Source organism: Pituophis catenifer, unplaced genomic scaffold (assembly GCF_029215685.1).
Source record: "Pituophis catenifer annectens isolate HBS135680 unplaced genomic scaffold, rPitCat1.0.hap2 SCAF_3, whole genome shotgun sequence".
Lineage (NCBI taxonomy): Eukaryota > Metazoa > Chordata > Lepidosauria > Squamata > Colubridae > Pituophis > Pituophis catenifer.
The window spans coordinates 199,187,600-199,204,122 of record NW_027256883.1 but is presented as its reverse complement, the minus strand read 5'-3'; the positions used below and the strand labels follow the sequence as shown (position 1 = coordinate 199,204,122).

Sequence of the window (16,523 nt, the reverse complement as noted above, 5' to 3'; positions counted from 1 at the left end):
TTATGAAATGTTATGATTCTGTGTAATATTTATAATGTACAACGAAGGGTAAAGGGTGAGGAATAAATTCCATCCTCTTAAATAAAGGACTAATTTAAGGAAGAATTCCTTCTAGAAATTCTTATTCAGCGGCAGAATCCAATCAGTTTAATCTGGAATTTGACAGAAAAATGAAAACTTAGGTCTAGCTGCAAATCTCCAATTCTCTACCTATTTAAATGTAGATAAATTCAAATAAATCACTCCAGAGGTTTGCAATCTTGGAAAATTTCAGGGATGTGTATGGGTTAGGTTTTATATTCATTATATGGCATCTGTTAAACAGCACACCTTTCAGTATAATTTGCTGAAAAAGAGAAGATCCTATTAGAAACATGACTTGCTTAAAGCTTTTCAAAGGTATCTGTAGAATAACAATAATGGAATAGATGAGCCTTTGATTTGACCATTGACCTTCTCTGTGGTGGCCCTTTTTTTATGCATCATCATTTCCCGAGGTACAGTTGCCCCCCCCCCATTGATTTTATGAAAAGTCCTAAAAAATAATTGTTTTTCAGCAGACCTGGGGACCACAAATGGAGACAGAGTGGATCAAGTGGCTGATTTGATTGTGTTGTTGCTGCCATGGGAGTGGGATGGGTTTTTTTAAAAAAATGGGCATTTATTATATGATGGATTTTTAGAATTGTGTAAGTTTCCTGGAGCTGCCTATGTGTGAATTGGGTAGCTATATAAATTTGTTTTAGAAATGAATCTAGCAGGCTTTTTCTTACATTCTTCAGTATCTTATTTTATATTTATGGTATTTACACATCAACATGCCCCATTACACTAATCCAAAAGAACAATGCTACTTACATCAGCTTCAAGAAATGGTAATCGCATTGGCCGCAGTTCACCAGTGGGTGAGCCCATGCCAGTCATGCTCCATGGAAGCTGCCGCCTGTCACATGGCGGAGTGATACGACGACTTGACATTCTTTCTGAGAGAATAATATATCACACAATATTCACACTTCTGAAATCTGTTCCTTACTGTCCTCATAAATGAGCACATCAATCTACAACTTTCAATATGTTGCCTTTAAAGAGCATAGGGACTGGAGAATCTTTTCTCCTTTTTTTTGGTTAAGTTTATGGGTACTACTTTTAGAAATTGTTTTAGAGTACAGTGAAAAACTGCTAACTTGATATGACAAAACAATTGCAATATTCACTGAATTGGAGGTACTTGTTTTGGAACATCCAACGTAGTTCAATTTTCCCTCTTTTTGCTTTCAGAGGGAAAGTTCTTCGGCAGCAGAGTGTCTCTTGCTTGACTCAGAAACTATACAATCCAATTGTGTGTTACTGTTCAAATAAACAGGAAAAATTCTTCATGCATACCCTTCTTATTCCTTAACTTGTAAGGCTGGCTTTAACATTAGTGGCAAAAATTGCAGTCTTTTGAGCCCGTCTCTTTGTATTGTTCCTGTTGAGGCATATAGAGGAAAAACACATTAGGATTATAAAATGCAGGACAATGACAAGCATCTTTTTTTAAAAAATTGCAGTGTGTTATAGTGTCACACTGCACCCTTCTGCCTTTATTCTTGCTGCATTTTGTGGAGATCACACATAGTTAACACAAATGGCCTCTGACAATTGCAAAACTGGTGACAAATTCCAAAATAGACCTTCGCTCATGCCTGATCTAATCCATCCATGGCTTGTTTGACTCTCCTTGTGCTCAAAGGCAGCCCATTTTTATTAAGTAGTAAGAAATAAGGTGAAGCTGCGGCTTTACTGCCTATAATTAAAGCACTGCACCAGACTATTGATATCATCCATCATATACATCCAACCTGTCCTAATCATGACTGTGTTAATGGCTGATATGTAACCCGCAGCAGCAGCAGCTCTCAAGGGTGTCCACTCATGTAAAAGGAACGGCCTCATTCAAACTTTGCGGCAGCGGCTTTCGTCTAAAAGTGTGTCCGAGAGTAGGAAGGTAAGCAGCCTTCAGCACCCCACTTCAGTCCCGGCCTGACTGCTGCTGTGGACGCGCCGCCGTTAGAAGCCGGCTGCCGTTGCTTGAGAAACTACGCAATTTGCGTTGAAGAAAAGCGAGGCCGAACGCCCCCCGGCGGCGCGATGACAGGCAAACTCATGCGCCTGTTTCGGTAATCACCGCAGTGTACGCCTCTAACGTAAAAATGCCCGATACGTTTACGCTCCTTCTCGCCCCGCCCTTTCCAAGCAGCTAAAGCGACGGCGAGCTCGCTTGGAATGGGAACCGGTGCTCTCACTCAGCCGAAACGGTTAGGAAGAGGCGGGTGTTATCGATGGAGTTAGCCAATGAGCGGTCGAGACTCTTGGAGTGAAGGGGAAAGACTCGCCAATCAGAACGCGCAGGCGGTTTAAAGGGCGTTGAAGGTAGGCGGGAGGGCATTTGAATTCAAACGGCGGTGGAGTCTGCTAGACGGACTGCGGAGGTGAGGGGGCCTTCAAAGAAGGGCGGCTGGTGGATGGCGGGGCTGTTGGGAGTGCCTTGTAAGTGATGGCGGGGAGAAGCTTTTCCCCCCTAAGCGCTGGCGTCCACCCGTTTTGGTGGCTTCCTTGAGCGTTATCATAGAATAGGTGTGATGGCCGGGGAGGATGGGAGTTGTATTCCAACCGCTATAGGGACTAGTATTTTGGAACATCGTGGGACTGTAACCGTTTCGTTATTAAAACCATCACAAGGTGAAAAGTATGGCGAGGGCTGCGTGATGTTCTAAATCTGCCCTATAAATGACTTCCCAAATGATAAAACATCGGTTCCGTTGGAATAAGTGTCTTCAATTCCTTTAAAATGCTACATGAGACAAGGGTTTTTTTTTTCTTTTTTGCCTGCCCTTCAGCCTTTTTTGCTGTCTAACTTGCTTTTAACCCTGAAGGCAGGGGCTCTAATCCTTATTTAAACTTCCCTGGGAGTTGGTTATTAAAAAAAAAAAAGAACCAGCACAAAGGAGGGAATAATAAGGAAATAAACTGCAAATGCATGTTTTGATATAAATAAAAATAGAAGAACTCTTTGGGAAAACAATGGATTCTAATGCCTATGTTTCTCTGATGAGTATTGCATTTAGTGCCACAGGCTCTTCAGACAAACTATGTTTTATCAAAGCATTAGAGAAGGTGCTAGACAGTGTGTACTGAAATGGAGTGAGAGAGTCCTCATTCATTCTTTCATATAAATAGGTGTGTGCATTTAGCAAGTGGGAGATATCCTGCAAAGGATACAGCAAAGGGATTGTGGATAAAAGTTGCTTTAAGACTGGGAGAAAACTGCATTAAGACTGTTCGGCTTCTAGGTAGCTTTACATACTTGGTACAGGAGGAAAGCTGACCTCTATTTTCATCTATGTAATTGCTAATACTTAGAAGACAGTTGGGAATAGAGTATTCTTGTCACACATGCTTTTACAAAATGGTTCTCATGGAGGATGGCCAATTACAGGACTCTCAGTTGCCAGAAAGAAAACTAGTAACATTCCTTATTGTGTTGTGTACTACAATTGTTCCCCATGCACCTTTGTTTCTGAGTAAATGGGCGTACTTCCACAAAAAAACAACTGGACTGCAATTATCCACCATATTAATTTTATAAGAATGCCTCTGAAGTCTTTGTGGAACCCGGAAGCATTCTTGGGGGGGGGGGGAGAAATGGGGTTTTATTTTGCAGCAAGCTTTCTTTTTAAAAATGCTGAGTTCCAACTGAGAGATAATCAGTCCATTGGTACCATATTGTGGTTCCATGATGTAAAATATCTGAGAGACAAACACGATGTCTTTTCTGAAAAGTATATTTAATAAAAGTTATGTAACTTCATTCAGACAAACCAACATGACCTTTGTTGTTGTTAGTTGCGAAGTCATGTCCGACCCATCGCAACCCCAAGGATAATGTTCCTCCAGGCCTTCCTGTCCTCTACCATCCTCTAGAGTCCATTTAAGCTCACACCTACTGCTTCAGTGACTTCATCCAGCCACCTCATTCTCTGTCTTCCCTTTCTTCTTTTGCCCTCAATCTTTCCCAGCATTAGGTTTTTCTCCAGTGAGTCATGACCTTAGGCTTGTGTTTTTCAAATCTTTGGTACTTTGATGTCTCTTCATCTCATCTTTCTTGTTCCAGATGAAAACCTAAAAATTAATTTACATTACTATGAATAAGCATTTGCTTTTGTAACAATTATAAAGCTTTTTTAGCCAGTTTATGCTATTGAAATGCTTTCATAACGCTAAGAAAGAAACTGCATTTCTTTGCCTGTGTGATGTATATTGTATTGTGCATTACATAGATAAATTGATGTGTACTTCCTTGAGGTCAGAATTCATGCAGTAATGACTTAATTTTTCCAAGGGTTTACTAATATGAATAGGTTGAAGATATTGAAATGTCTCAAATACCATAATGGAATATGAGAGACAAAAGTTTTAGGTATTTTATGTTAACATGACGAATGCCTGGATTTTTTTGTTCCTCAATATAGTAATGGACAAATCGAGTAAAGAAAACCAGAATGGACACCCACATAGCAGCAAGGTAAAGTGACCCCTTGTGTGTATTGGATAGTGTAATTCTTGCCTTTTTGGATTTCAACTTTGCACTGCCCCTTGTAGTCAAGTGACCACAATTTGGATGCTTGTCAATGGGCTTGTATTTACAATCCATTGCAGCATCCTGTGCTCACGTGATTGCCATTGGTTAAGTTGAATTCGCACTTATGACCATATTATTCACTTACTGACCACATCATTAGCTTAAATACCACAGAAGCAGGACTTACAACCTTCATAAAAATGATTGTACAACCTGCTCTCGTGACATGGTCTGACCCCAATGATTTATGACTGAAATTCTGTTCATAATTGTAGTTGTGAGTTGACTACTTAACTTTTGCTATTTTAAACTACAGTATGAACTTTCAAAACTATAGGGCACCAATGCCCTATAGTGGTTTTATGTTGAAATAAACTGAATCCTAAGAAATTTTGCAACTTCTGTTTTTCCTTAGGTGTTTGAAACTGTTCAAAGTTGTGTGTTTATTTTTTATTTTTAAATCAGGTAGATGGTCCAAAGCGTATTCCTATGACTCAGAATCGGGCACTGAGGACTGGAATTCAACCACAGCGTGTTCTTTCTGCTTCAAATATACCCCAGAGAGTGCCTATTCAGTCTCAGGCACAGAAACCTGCTGTTGCCCATCCAAAATGTTCCAACTACACAAGTCAGCAGCGACCAACATCTGCAGTTCAACCAACATCTAGGAACTCAGGTCCAAATAAACCTGGTATAATCTCTCAGCAGCCTTCTGCATCCGGTAAGTACTACTGTTTCAGTTATTTCTAACTTTATAACAGTAATTATTCCTGTTTCAGCTATTTCTAATCATTGTAGAAAAATCTATTGATGGTTACGATACAGGTAGTCCTTGAATTAAGGCCACTAATTCGGTGACTGTTAGTAGCTGAATGAAAGGACTTGCAATTGGACACTAAAATTACTGACATTGCAATGCCCTCATGGTCACATGATCGCTATCTATGCACTTGGTGACATATTTCAACTTACAACTGGTTTCCAAGCACTCTACAATCATGGGATCTCCCTTGGAACCTTTCCCGATGGCTTCCTTAGAAAGCCAATGGAGAAGCTAGCATGGAAGCTCACAACTCACTGGGATAAGGCTCTGCCCACGCAGTTCCCCAGCTCTTCTATACTTGTGCCATGCTGGCCACTGACACCCTTCCTGAGCTGCACAGTGCTTCTAGACACCTTGCATCCCCTTTGTCTTCCCCACTCTCTTTATCACCTGACAGCAGCCACTTACCTGCCAGTCAGCTTGGGACTTGTAACTTTCTGCTGGCTTTTCCAGTGACTGATTCAAAGAAGCAGGTAGAAAGTTATCTCACCTAAAGACTGTGGCACTCATTCAGTGACAGCAACTGAGTCTTCAAGGATTCGCCTTGCTAACCAATGAGATTGTGCTTTACAACTATATCATTTAGCAATGAAAATTCCAGTCCCAATTATCCTAAATCGAGGATTACCATGTTTCCCCAAAAATAAGATCTGGTCTTATATTAATTTTTGCTCCAAAAGTCGCATTCGGGTTTATTTTCCAGTTAGGTATTATTTTGGGGTAGGATTTATAAGCATCCAGAAAAATCATGCTAGGGCTTATTTTCAGGGAAACATGTATCTATATATGATAAGGAGCAAAAAGAGCAGCTTTAAAACAGTATTGGAAAATATAGTGAATTGAAATTCAAATGAAAATCATCTGCAAAAATTTGACTGGTTATGGGTTGGTACAGGTAGTCCTCAATTTATGATTTTGTTTAGCGACCTTTTCAAGTTATAGCGTTGCTGAAAATGTCTGGTCCTTACACTTAAAACTGTTGCAGTACCCCTGTAGTCATGTAATCAAAATTCTGGGACTTGGTAAGCAGCCTGTATTTACAATGGTTGCAATATCCAGGGTTCATCTGATCAACATTTGCAACTTTTCCAGCTGGCTTCCAACAAAGTCAATGGGAAAAGCTGTAGTTGCTTGATGACCATGTGATTCACTTAACAAACACTACAGGTAGTCCTCGACTTACAAAAGTTCACTTAGTGAAGTTACAATGGCACTGAAAAAAGTGACGTGACCAATTTTCAGACTTATGACTGTTGCAGCATCCCCATGGTCACGTGATTTACATTTGGATGCTTGACAACCGACTCAGATTTATGACGGTTGCAATGTCCCGGGGTCATGTGATCCCCCTTTGCGACCTTCTGAGAAGCAAAGTCAATGGGGAAGCCAGATTCCCTTAATAACTGTGTTACTAATTTAACAACTGCAGTGATTCACTTAACAACTGTGGCAAGAAAAGTCGTAAAGTGAGGCAAAACGCACAACAAATTTCTCATTTAGCAACATAAACGTTGGATTCAGTTGTGGTCGTAAGTTGAGGACTACCTATATTTAAATATTTAATCATGAAGTTAAGTCTTAAAACAAGCTGTGTTCTCTTTTGTGGATACAGAAATATGAATATAGTAAATAGTGCTATCTCAGTAATGCATCTACTCATGTTGCAATATCGATTCATTTTTAAATGTGGACATTTATTTGTCTGCAAAATCATTAGTTAAAAGATTCTTAAAACTGCATGAATCGTGAAAACTGAATCCATGTAAGATCTTTGCAAAAGTGAATGGAAGGTTAGAGATGGCTTCTTGGATTGCTTACCAGTAGCAGGGAATCAATATTCTCCCAGTTGGTGCTGAAAATCTCTTTCAGAGTGTCACAGAATTTTGGCTGTGAGCATGTTTGAAATTCACATTTTCTCATTTAGAGGCAGAAAATGTTACAACCCCTCATCCATAACACATAAATACTGAAAGGGGAACAACTTATTTAGAAAAAGTAAGAAGCCTCAAGTACATCCATATGTAATAAAATCCTGTCCATTCTTTCTCATCCAATGGTAGTCCTTGGGCAAACATAGATGGTCCATACTTGATTTAATGCAGGATGCTATCTTCTAAATATAAAGTATTTCCTTCATATATCTAGAGCAGACGGAATATCTTAAATATGACTGATGGGCTAGCAAGAAACCCTTAATTACTTAGAATTAAGGGTTTCTTGCTAGCCCACCAGTCACCAGTCATATTTAAGATATTCCATCGGCTCTAGATATTCACCCAGAGCTATTTTGATTACAATATTACATAATTTCTAAAGATAAGTAGAATAGAGAAAAAATTGCCAGGCAAGAGAGTTAATTTAAAAGTATTCACCCTTACATAAAAATGTGTGTGTGTGTGTGTGTGTGTGTGTGTGTGTACACGCGCACGTGCGAGATAACAACAACCAAGCAATTTTCAGTGTCTTCTCGGTCACAAGATTTGCTTAGCAACTATATTTCTAGAATGTATTGCTGTGGCTAAACACGAAGAGATCATACATCTTTAATTTCTGCATCATCTATAAAGTGCGCACTCCAAACCTGCCACGGAGAGGAACAATTTAAAAGAATCTGCTCAATTTTTTTAACTTCAGAGCTTGCTTTAGAAAATTTAACTTTCCTATGTCCAGGAAAAAAGCCTGAAGCTGAAGATGTATCAGCTGTAACAACTGAGGCAAAAGGAGCTTCCGATTCAAAAAGTGAGAGCAAAGGGGCATCAAAAAGTGAAACTAAAAGGTAAGTTCTTATTTTGTTTTTGTGGGTGGATATATATATACAAAGGTATGTACGCTTCGTATTGGGAAATTCAGATGGATCCAAGCCTGTTAGCCTTATGTAAAGGATTGAAGACCTGGCTGTTTCCCTAGACCATGGGTCGGCAACCCATGGCTTCGGAGCCGCATGCGGCTCTTTGGGCCCTCTGCCGCGGCTCCCTGTCCCATCACTGGTTGGCCTTGCCCCTCATTTCTTTTTTTGACTCCAGCCCGAAGCGGCAGGAAGCAAAGGCTGCCTTATGTGCAAATGTGACGCGAAGGCAGGTACAGGGCAGCTTCACTCCTGCACTCTCCTCCCCCCTTGAGCCGGGAGCGTGCACATGTGCGAGAAGACCCTCCTCAAGCGAGCGCCAAAGTGCAGCAAAGATGCGTGCGGGGTTGGTGGCCGCTCGCTTAGGAGGGTCTTAACAGGACGTGGCTTCTCTCCTGCACTAATGATCCAGCCGTCGCCAGATCTCCTCCTCCCACTCTCATGACACCCTGACTGTGGCTGAGCTGGCCGCATGCGCACGTGTGGGGAAACCCTCCTCAAGCAAGCGCTGAAGCTCAGGAAATGTGCGTGCGGGGCAGGCAGCGGCTCGCTTAAGGAGGGTCTCCCCACGCGCGCGCATGCTCCTGGCTCAGCCACAGACGGCCAAGGCGTCACGAGAGTGGGAGGAGGAGGGGAGTGCAGGAGCGAAGCTTCCTTGGACCTGCCTTCGTGCCACATTTGCATGTAAGGCAGCTTTCACTTCCTGCCACTTTGGGCTGGAGTTCGCACCCTCCGCACTCAGCTGAAGAGCTGCTGGGGGTGGGGGATGAAACGGCAAGGTGATGGCTGGAGCAGTAGTGCAGGAGAGAAACCGCGTCCTGTTAAGACTCCTAAGCGAGCAGCTGCCCACCCTACGTGTGCTTTTGCTGCGCTTTGGTGCTCTCTTGGGGAGGGTTTCTCTGTGCGTGCGCACGCTCCTGGTTCAGCCATGGCCGGCCAGGGCATCACGAGAAGAGGAGGGAGGAGGAGGATGGTCGCTCAAAGGGAGTGGGGAGACACACACACACACACACACAGAGAGAGAGAGAGAGAGAGAGAGAGAGAGGAGTGAGAGAGGAAGAGAAGGAGATACAGAGAGAGAGAGACACGGGAGGGGGGAGAGGGGAAGAGAGACAGAATGGTTTTGTGGCTGGGTAGGCATGGCTAGGGGGTCATGTGACTGGGTGGGAGTGAGTGACATAAAGTTGGCCACGCCCACCCAGGTTTTGTGACTCCCGTGTGTTTCTTTTCTGTGGGAAACGGGTCCAAGTGGTTCTTTTGAGTGCTTAAGGTTGCAGGCCCCTGCCCTAGACATTTGAGTCAGCTGGTTAGATGAGCTCTACTCTTACTAATGTATTTTTTTTTCTTCTTGTCAGTGGGGTTCTTATCCTTGGGCACCTGTGATTTTATGTGGTGGGTTTAATTGTGTTATTTTTCAAGTCAGAACATTTGCACTCCTATAGACATTTATGTTAATTCAGTCTTGCTGAAAATGGTTTTCAAAGAAAGCATTTTCTTCTGCATTCCTCAGGAAACCAAGTGCTTTTACCTATCCCACTGTGCCTCTAAGTATCCCCAGAAAAAGTTTGTCCTTTAGAAGGATTTCCTATACAAACTGCAAGTTTTGAGGAGAGAACAAAGTGTTCTTATTTCATATTCTAATGCTTTTTTTTTTAATAGAAAACAGTGGTTCCTTGAAGACTTTGAAATTGGCCGTCCTTTGGGAAAAGGAAAATTTGGAAATGTGTACCTGGCTCGAGAGAAACGGAGCAAATTCATTTTGGCACTGAAAGTCTTGTTTAAAGCACAGTTGGAAAAAGCAGGTGTAGAACATCAGCTGCGGCGAGAAGTAGAAATACAGTCTCATCTTCGGTAAGGTTGAATAAAAATACAGAGGGGTAGCCTGGAGGCCATATACAGCAAACAAGGCTTACCCTGCCAAAATAGGACAGTAAAAGAGTAAACATTCAGTAGTACAATTATTGTTCAGAATTATAGGTAAAAAGTGGAAAAGGAGACCTCTGGGAAGGGATTCTAATTCTTCATTTTCTCTTACCCACACAGAGATGGCTTTGGAGGGACGTCTTTGATATATTTATCAGGTTTTGAAAGTAGGAATAAAAAGTAAAGGCCTTTAGGAGGCCAACTGCTCTCATTCCTAGATCATCTCTAAGTTACCCTGAAAAGTGGCCATTTCTGGCCAATGGAGAAGGTGATGAGAATAGCTAGTATTGCAGAGGCTTTCCAGAAGTTTATAGTCTCGTCAAAACTCTTTCAAATAGCTGAAAAAACTTGACCCAACTTTTTTTTGGCAATATATTGAACAGCCTGCTTGGCTTCAACCTCTCAATGTTGTTTATCGCTTGTATATAACAAGGAGGGAGTTATAGAAGTGTTTAGCTTATTAATAGCAACGGTCTTGTTTAAAAATCCATATGCCTCTTTTGTAGGCATCCCAATATTCTCCGGCTGTATGGTTACTTCCATGATGCAACAAGAGTGTACTTAATTTTGGAACACGCACCTCGTGGAGAAGTGTACAAAGAACTTCAGAAGCTTACAAAGTTTGATGAGCAACGAACAGCTACTGTACGGTTTGCAAATGGCAATGCATGCTTTTATGTATGAAATACTAAGGCTGTTTTTCCCTTGTTTGGAAATGGGTGCTCTGCTATGGTTATTCCTCTAGCGATTTGAATCTGAGTATGTTGAATGGCTTTGGTTTAAGAGAGAGGGGTTTTTTTAAAAATCATTTGGAAATTTTCATGTAGGTAGAAAAGTTCATAGCTTCTCTCTCTGAAGCAGATTGTGGTGACCTGGGGCATTGCATGAAAGCAACACAACCAGAGAACAGGTCTCACTCCCCTTTATTGCTCCAGCTGTGCCCCCAAACGTTCCCATATTCACTACAAGTCCTGGAGCAAAGCTCTCACACCCACCTTCAGAAGCCTCTGGCTGCAAGTAGTCCAATAAGCCAGGTTAGCTAAACAGTAACCAGAGGAAGAAGTTCAGTGAAGCAGGCAAACTGGCAAGCCCCACAAGACAGAGTACAGCAATCTCCAGGCTTTGGCCAGTGTCCACGAGGCTCCACAGATTCAATGATTGTTCCCAACAAACGCTCCTCCCACCGGCACCTCCTTACATCTCAGTCCCCAGATGTGCCTTGTGAAAGGGGGCGGGGCACTCTCCTTTGTAGTCGGCTCAATCTGTGTTGATCTCGCCGTCTCTCTTCCCTCCTTGCTCTTGGACCAGGAGGAGGGGGGTAGTCCTTGCTCTTCTCCTGAGCTCTCCCTGTCTGCAGGCCTTACTATTTCAGAAAAGCCTTGCCTGGACTGACTGCTCTTCCTCCAGGTTTACTCCAAGGCCAAAGGAGCTAGCCTCTCCATCTCAGGGGCATGACACAGATCACCACTTAGAGGCCAAGTGGGAGTACTTCACTGAAGCTGTTTTCAAATGAAGGGAAATATATATTTCTCAGTTTAATGTTGCAGGATCCAATCTGAATCGGTCACTGGGACCAGGATTTATTCTTCCAAGCTTTTGGACACATGCGAGAACCTCTCTCACCAGAATGTGTGCCTGTTTTGTTTAAAACTTCTGAAATTAACAGGGAAAACATATTTAAAGGTGCTCAGCTTTCATAGAAGAGAATGGAAGTTTAAAATAAAATGGCTATTCATTATATTTAAATTGTGGTGTCTCCATCTGGTGTCCTGTAAATGTTTTGGGATAGAAATCAATTACCAATGGCTGTGGATTCAAGATTTTTGTGCCATTTTTTTTTTCATGACTTAAATGATATCTGGGCAACTTTACAGGTTCATTCTTGAGCTGATTTAATTTTCCCTCTGCATTTCCAATTAATTGGCAATCTAGTTCATCTTATTATTTTCATGTAATGATGGGAATACTATGATTCTGTTGCAATTTTTTCCATTGGTCATCCGATTTGTATATATGCAAAGGAAGTACTGTTTTTCTTGTCCTTTATGGCATGATTAGGGATTGTTTTCTTTGAGAAAGACATTTGACATAGGGTTTCTAAAAATGCATTTGTTTTTAAAATGCTCTTTAGACTTTGGGACATTGAAAATAGAAATACAGCTTTGGAAAATAGGCATTTTTTTTGAAAGTCTCTTAAAAAATTAGCAACAGAAAAAGTGAGGCAACCTTTCTACAAAGAACTTGAGTTAATGGGCTGTTCCCACCCATCATGTGAAAGTGGCAATGAGTGGGGGAGTGGAATAATGCCGAGAAGAACTGTTGACCCATTTTCAGTAGCTTAAGGGAGAACAAGTACTACAGTTTTAGAAACTGTCTGTCAAAGATTCCAGAAGTGCATTCCATAAGTACACGCATCCTAGTCATTGATAGAACATTTAATATTGGAGAGATCTTCAATGTACCTTCTATGGTCTCATCAAATTTTGTTTAACGTGCTAACACCTGCTTGCCAGAAAAGTACAAAATAAGTACATGAATTTCTTTTTAATCTTTTGAGACAAAGTTACATGCATTTTACATGATGAAGGCCAATGGTTAGTAAGCATAGAAACCACTGTATTTGTATTTGCTTTTGTATTAAAGCAAACGTCCGTAATTAAACCAATGCAAGCAGAACCTTCCTGAAATTTTGGTAACACTTCAGGTATCTGACTATTAAGGGGATGGTGAGACCCATAACAGTTAAGGGAAACTTTACATAGTAGAGACTTGCTGTTTAGCCTAATAATGTAGTAGTTTTCCTGTTCTTTTTGGTAGTTATTTTTATCATATAATATAAGATGAATAAATACTCATTGGCCATATCAGCGTCAATTGCATTATTTGAAATTGTTAAGCCTTATTTGCAAATGTTGGTTTCTTCTACAGTATGTGACTGAACTCGCAGATGCATTGTTATATTGTCATTCAAAAAGAGTAATTCATAGGGACATCAAACCTGAAAACTTGTTGCTGGGATCAAATGGAGAGCTCAAGATTGCTGACTTTGGATGGTCTGTACATGCCCCATCTTCTAGGTAGGAGACTCTGTAATACTAAAGTTTGAGAGTAGAATTGGCTTAGAATTACTTGAATATACAACGTACTTTTCTAGAAGTAGTAAAATGTACAAAAAATAGCTAACTAACTTTCTGATTCTTTCAGTTGAGGATATAACTCTTAATTTGAAAATATGTTTAAAGTGGTACAGTTTATACTAATATATAACTATCTAAAGAAAATCATTTAATAATTGAATATATAAGAAAGTAGAACACTTTTAACTCAATTCAAGTCAAAATAACACACCAACAATCCTAGTTATTTTATGAATAAACCAACAGCAAGTTAGTTGTGAATGCAATAAACAAGAGAACACTGATAATATCCTAGAAACCAGGAAGTAGGTAGATGGGAAACAAGGTCTAATAAAGAAGTAAGGATGATGATATGTAGAGAAGTGTGAACAGTGGAGGACTTCATGTTCTACAAAGGAACTTTGGATTTGAGTTTGAGAAAGGATTGTTTCTTGTGACATCCAAAAATGTCAAGTACTTTGTGATAGTGATGGTAGAAAGATTTAGGGTTAGGTAACATCCATATACAAAATGTCTTAAAACATAATAATAATAAGCAGAGTAGCTTATCAGTATTATTAAATATTTATTTATTAGTTAATTTGGTTTAAAATAGGATTTTGTTGTACATGTTTTTAACTTGTGTTCGCCGCCCTGAGTCCTTCTAGAGAAGGGCGGCATATAAATACATGAAATAAATAAACAAATAGCATTTATTGTGGTTTTTAGATAAATAACATGGTTTGCTGACTGCTCTATACTTTGCTATCCCTAGGAGGTCAACAATATGTGGCACCCTTGATTACCTACCACCTGAAATGATTGAAGGGAGGACACATGATGAAACAGTGGACCTGTGGAGTCTTGGTGTCTTATGTTATGAATTTTTAGTAGGAAAGCCTCCTTTTGAAGCAGAAACGTATCAGGATACATATAGAGCCATTTCAAGGGTAAGTTGAATTTATCTGGCTTGGTGTATTTTATATTTTTGTTTTCTTGTAATCCATGACTCACTCTATATGAGTAACCTTTGAGATTTTGAGAAGCCTAAAACTACCTTAACAATTTCCCTGATGTTAATCACGGATTAGAATTTTTACTTATGAATTCAGGTTCAATTTCTGCACTATTAACAATTATTTGGATAGTGTCTTACATTGATATGCTACTGCCAAACTAAATGTTATTTTCTACCTGGACTCTACAATGGGAAGAAGTGAATGCAGTGCTTTGTGCGTAACTGTAATTTTCTTTGGTTTAAAGGTGGAGTACAGGTTTCCTCCTTTTGTAACAGAGGGAGCTCGGGATCTGATTTCAAAGCTCTTGAAGCATGACCCAAAGCAGAGATTACTACTGGAAGGTGTGCTTAAACATCCATGGGTTACATCAAACTCTACTAAATCTCCCAAGCATAACATGGTGGAAACCACTGTTGCTAATAAAACTCAGTCATAGCATAATAAGCATGGCTGATTGCATTTCCCAAGCAGCAGAGATGGCAACGAATTGTAAGACAACTGAGATAGGAAGCATAGAATTGGTCTCAAAAAGAAGTCAAAAGTTTCCTGCACAACGAACCTCTATGAACATGATGAAGTCTGAGCTGCAGTTTTCACAGGCATGCTGCAATGCTTGTAGTTCCATTCAAAGCAGTTTGTGGATATCTGGAAGACATACTTGAAATCTTCATGCATGTGATTCAAAGCTGCTGGGGCACATCTTGCTCAGGACTTTCTCAGATACGTAGCTCCTATTCTGTTGATCCTCCTTGCTGCTTGATATCTACATGAAGTTATTGGAACGGTGCAATAACACCCTAAGGTTAACCTGTGCAGTGATGTGACATGGATAGTGTCTGCTTCTGTAAATATGAGCTACTTGTGCGGTCGTTGTCCTGTCTTCAGATAGGAAATTCTTTGAAGTCTAAAGACTATAAACAATAACCCAGTGCTTTCAGACATCTTGTTTTTGGATACCTAACTGCTTTATTCAGTGGTCAGAGATTTCCTACTTCCTAGGATATCCTTGATAGTAAGCAATTGTTCAGTGTAAGTTCTTACAAGAAAAACTGTATTAACTACTTTTGATCAATTTTTAAATAATGTATTTGTTTAAGCACTAGTAAAACTTTATTGCAAAATCATGATGGTTCTGCAGCACGTATACTTTTGCATCTAATGGTACTTCACTTTTAGAATTTACATTTATCCAAACGTATAACACATTTCACTTCAAGCTACCTGTGTCAGCCCTGAAGGGTGTATTACTTCTGACAACCTGTACAGTTCAGATAAACTGAATGATGTTTGATCCTGAAAATACAAGCCCTCTTTTGGCATGTAGTGATTCCAGGCAATTCTGGAGTTATCCTGGGGTTATGATGAAAATTGGCACCAGGATTGCTGAAGCTAACTAAAGCGGTCATAAAAGTGTAATTTTGTGTGACAGCATCATTTGGTGATGGCAATCCCAGCACACCCTGTTAATGTAACCCCAGGACTTTGTGGGTTATTAAGCAAGGAGATGTGGGAATGTGTGGTTTTTGTAGCCTCTGGAAGCTTCTTCTGACTATAATGGTTACAAATCAAGAGCAGCCATTTTGCAGTAGGAAATATATAAACACTATAAATAGGCAAAAATACCATTTAAAGAACCAAACATTCCATATCACACCATACCAAACTCAAGAAAAATGGTGAATTCTAGCTTCTAATTGCCCCCTCCCATATTCTCAAATTGGCCACCTGCCCTATTATGTATGCTAATACTATTATCCACTGTCATTAAATTACTCAACCATTTTACTGTTTGGAAATCCTACCATGCCTGTAAACCAGGGGTGAAATGCTACCAGTTCAGCCGAACTGATAGCAGTGATGGTGCGTGGTTTGGAGATCTGGTAGTGGCAGCAGCGCAAGGCTCCGCCCACCCGCCCGGACATCATTACTTTCTGGTTTTAACCAGGAAGTAACCTGTTTTTGACCCTTTGCCCTTGCGTAAAGGGTCCAAGCACGCACACACTTCCGAACCAGTAGGGAAGGTAAGTAGATTTCACCCCTGCTGTAAACTATTATGGGCAGCAAGTATCCAATACAGGTACTCCTTGACTTATGGCTGGTCAGTGTTTGAAGTCACTCCAGAACCTGAAAAAAAAGGACTTAAGATTCAGATTCAAAGTTCTTGCAGTTATGT

The 16,523-nt window shown here is 40.5% G+C and overlaps 1 protein-coding gene across 2 annotated transcripts; it reads left to right on the top strand.

The window, feature by feature from the left end:
* Positions 1–2,507: 2,507 nt before the first annotated feature.
* On the top strand, positions 2,508–15,361 carry AURKA (aurora kinase A). 2 transcript variants are annotated; one of them, XM_070941760.1, is made up of 9 exons: positions 2,508–2,532; positions 4,515–4,567; positions 5,090–5,345; positions 8,118–8,223; positions 9,952–10,143; positions 10,722–10,860; positions 13,144–13,292; positions 14,107–14,281; positions 14,595–15,361. In XM_070941760.1, exons 1-9 carry the CDS (start codon positions 2,508–2,510, stop codon positions 14,784–14,786), a joined length of 1,287 nt encoding a protein of 428 aa, XP_070797861.1. In that variant the 3' UTR covers positions 14,787–15,361. The 2 variants fall into 2 exon arrangements, with proteins under 2 accessions (XP_070797861.1, XP_070797860.1); XM_070941759.1 differs by lacking the exon at positions 2,508–2,532 and having other exon boundaries at positions 4,517–4,567; positions 8,082–8,223.
* Positions 15,362–16,523: the final 1,162 nt, after the last annotated feature.

Coding starts and splice junctions, on each gene's coding strand:
- AURKA (XM_070941759.1), top strand. CDS start 4,517: ATGGACAAATCGAGTAAAGAAAACCAGAATGGACACCCACATAGCAGC. Junction 4,568..5,089: donor GACACCCACATAGCAGCAAG/GTAAAGTGACCC, acceptor TTTTTAAATCAG/GTAGATGGTCCAAAGCGTAT. Junction 14,282..14,594: donor CATATAGAGCCATTTCAAGG/GTAAGTTGAATT, acceptor TTTGGTTTAAAG/GTGGAGTACAGGTTTCCTCC.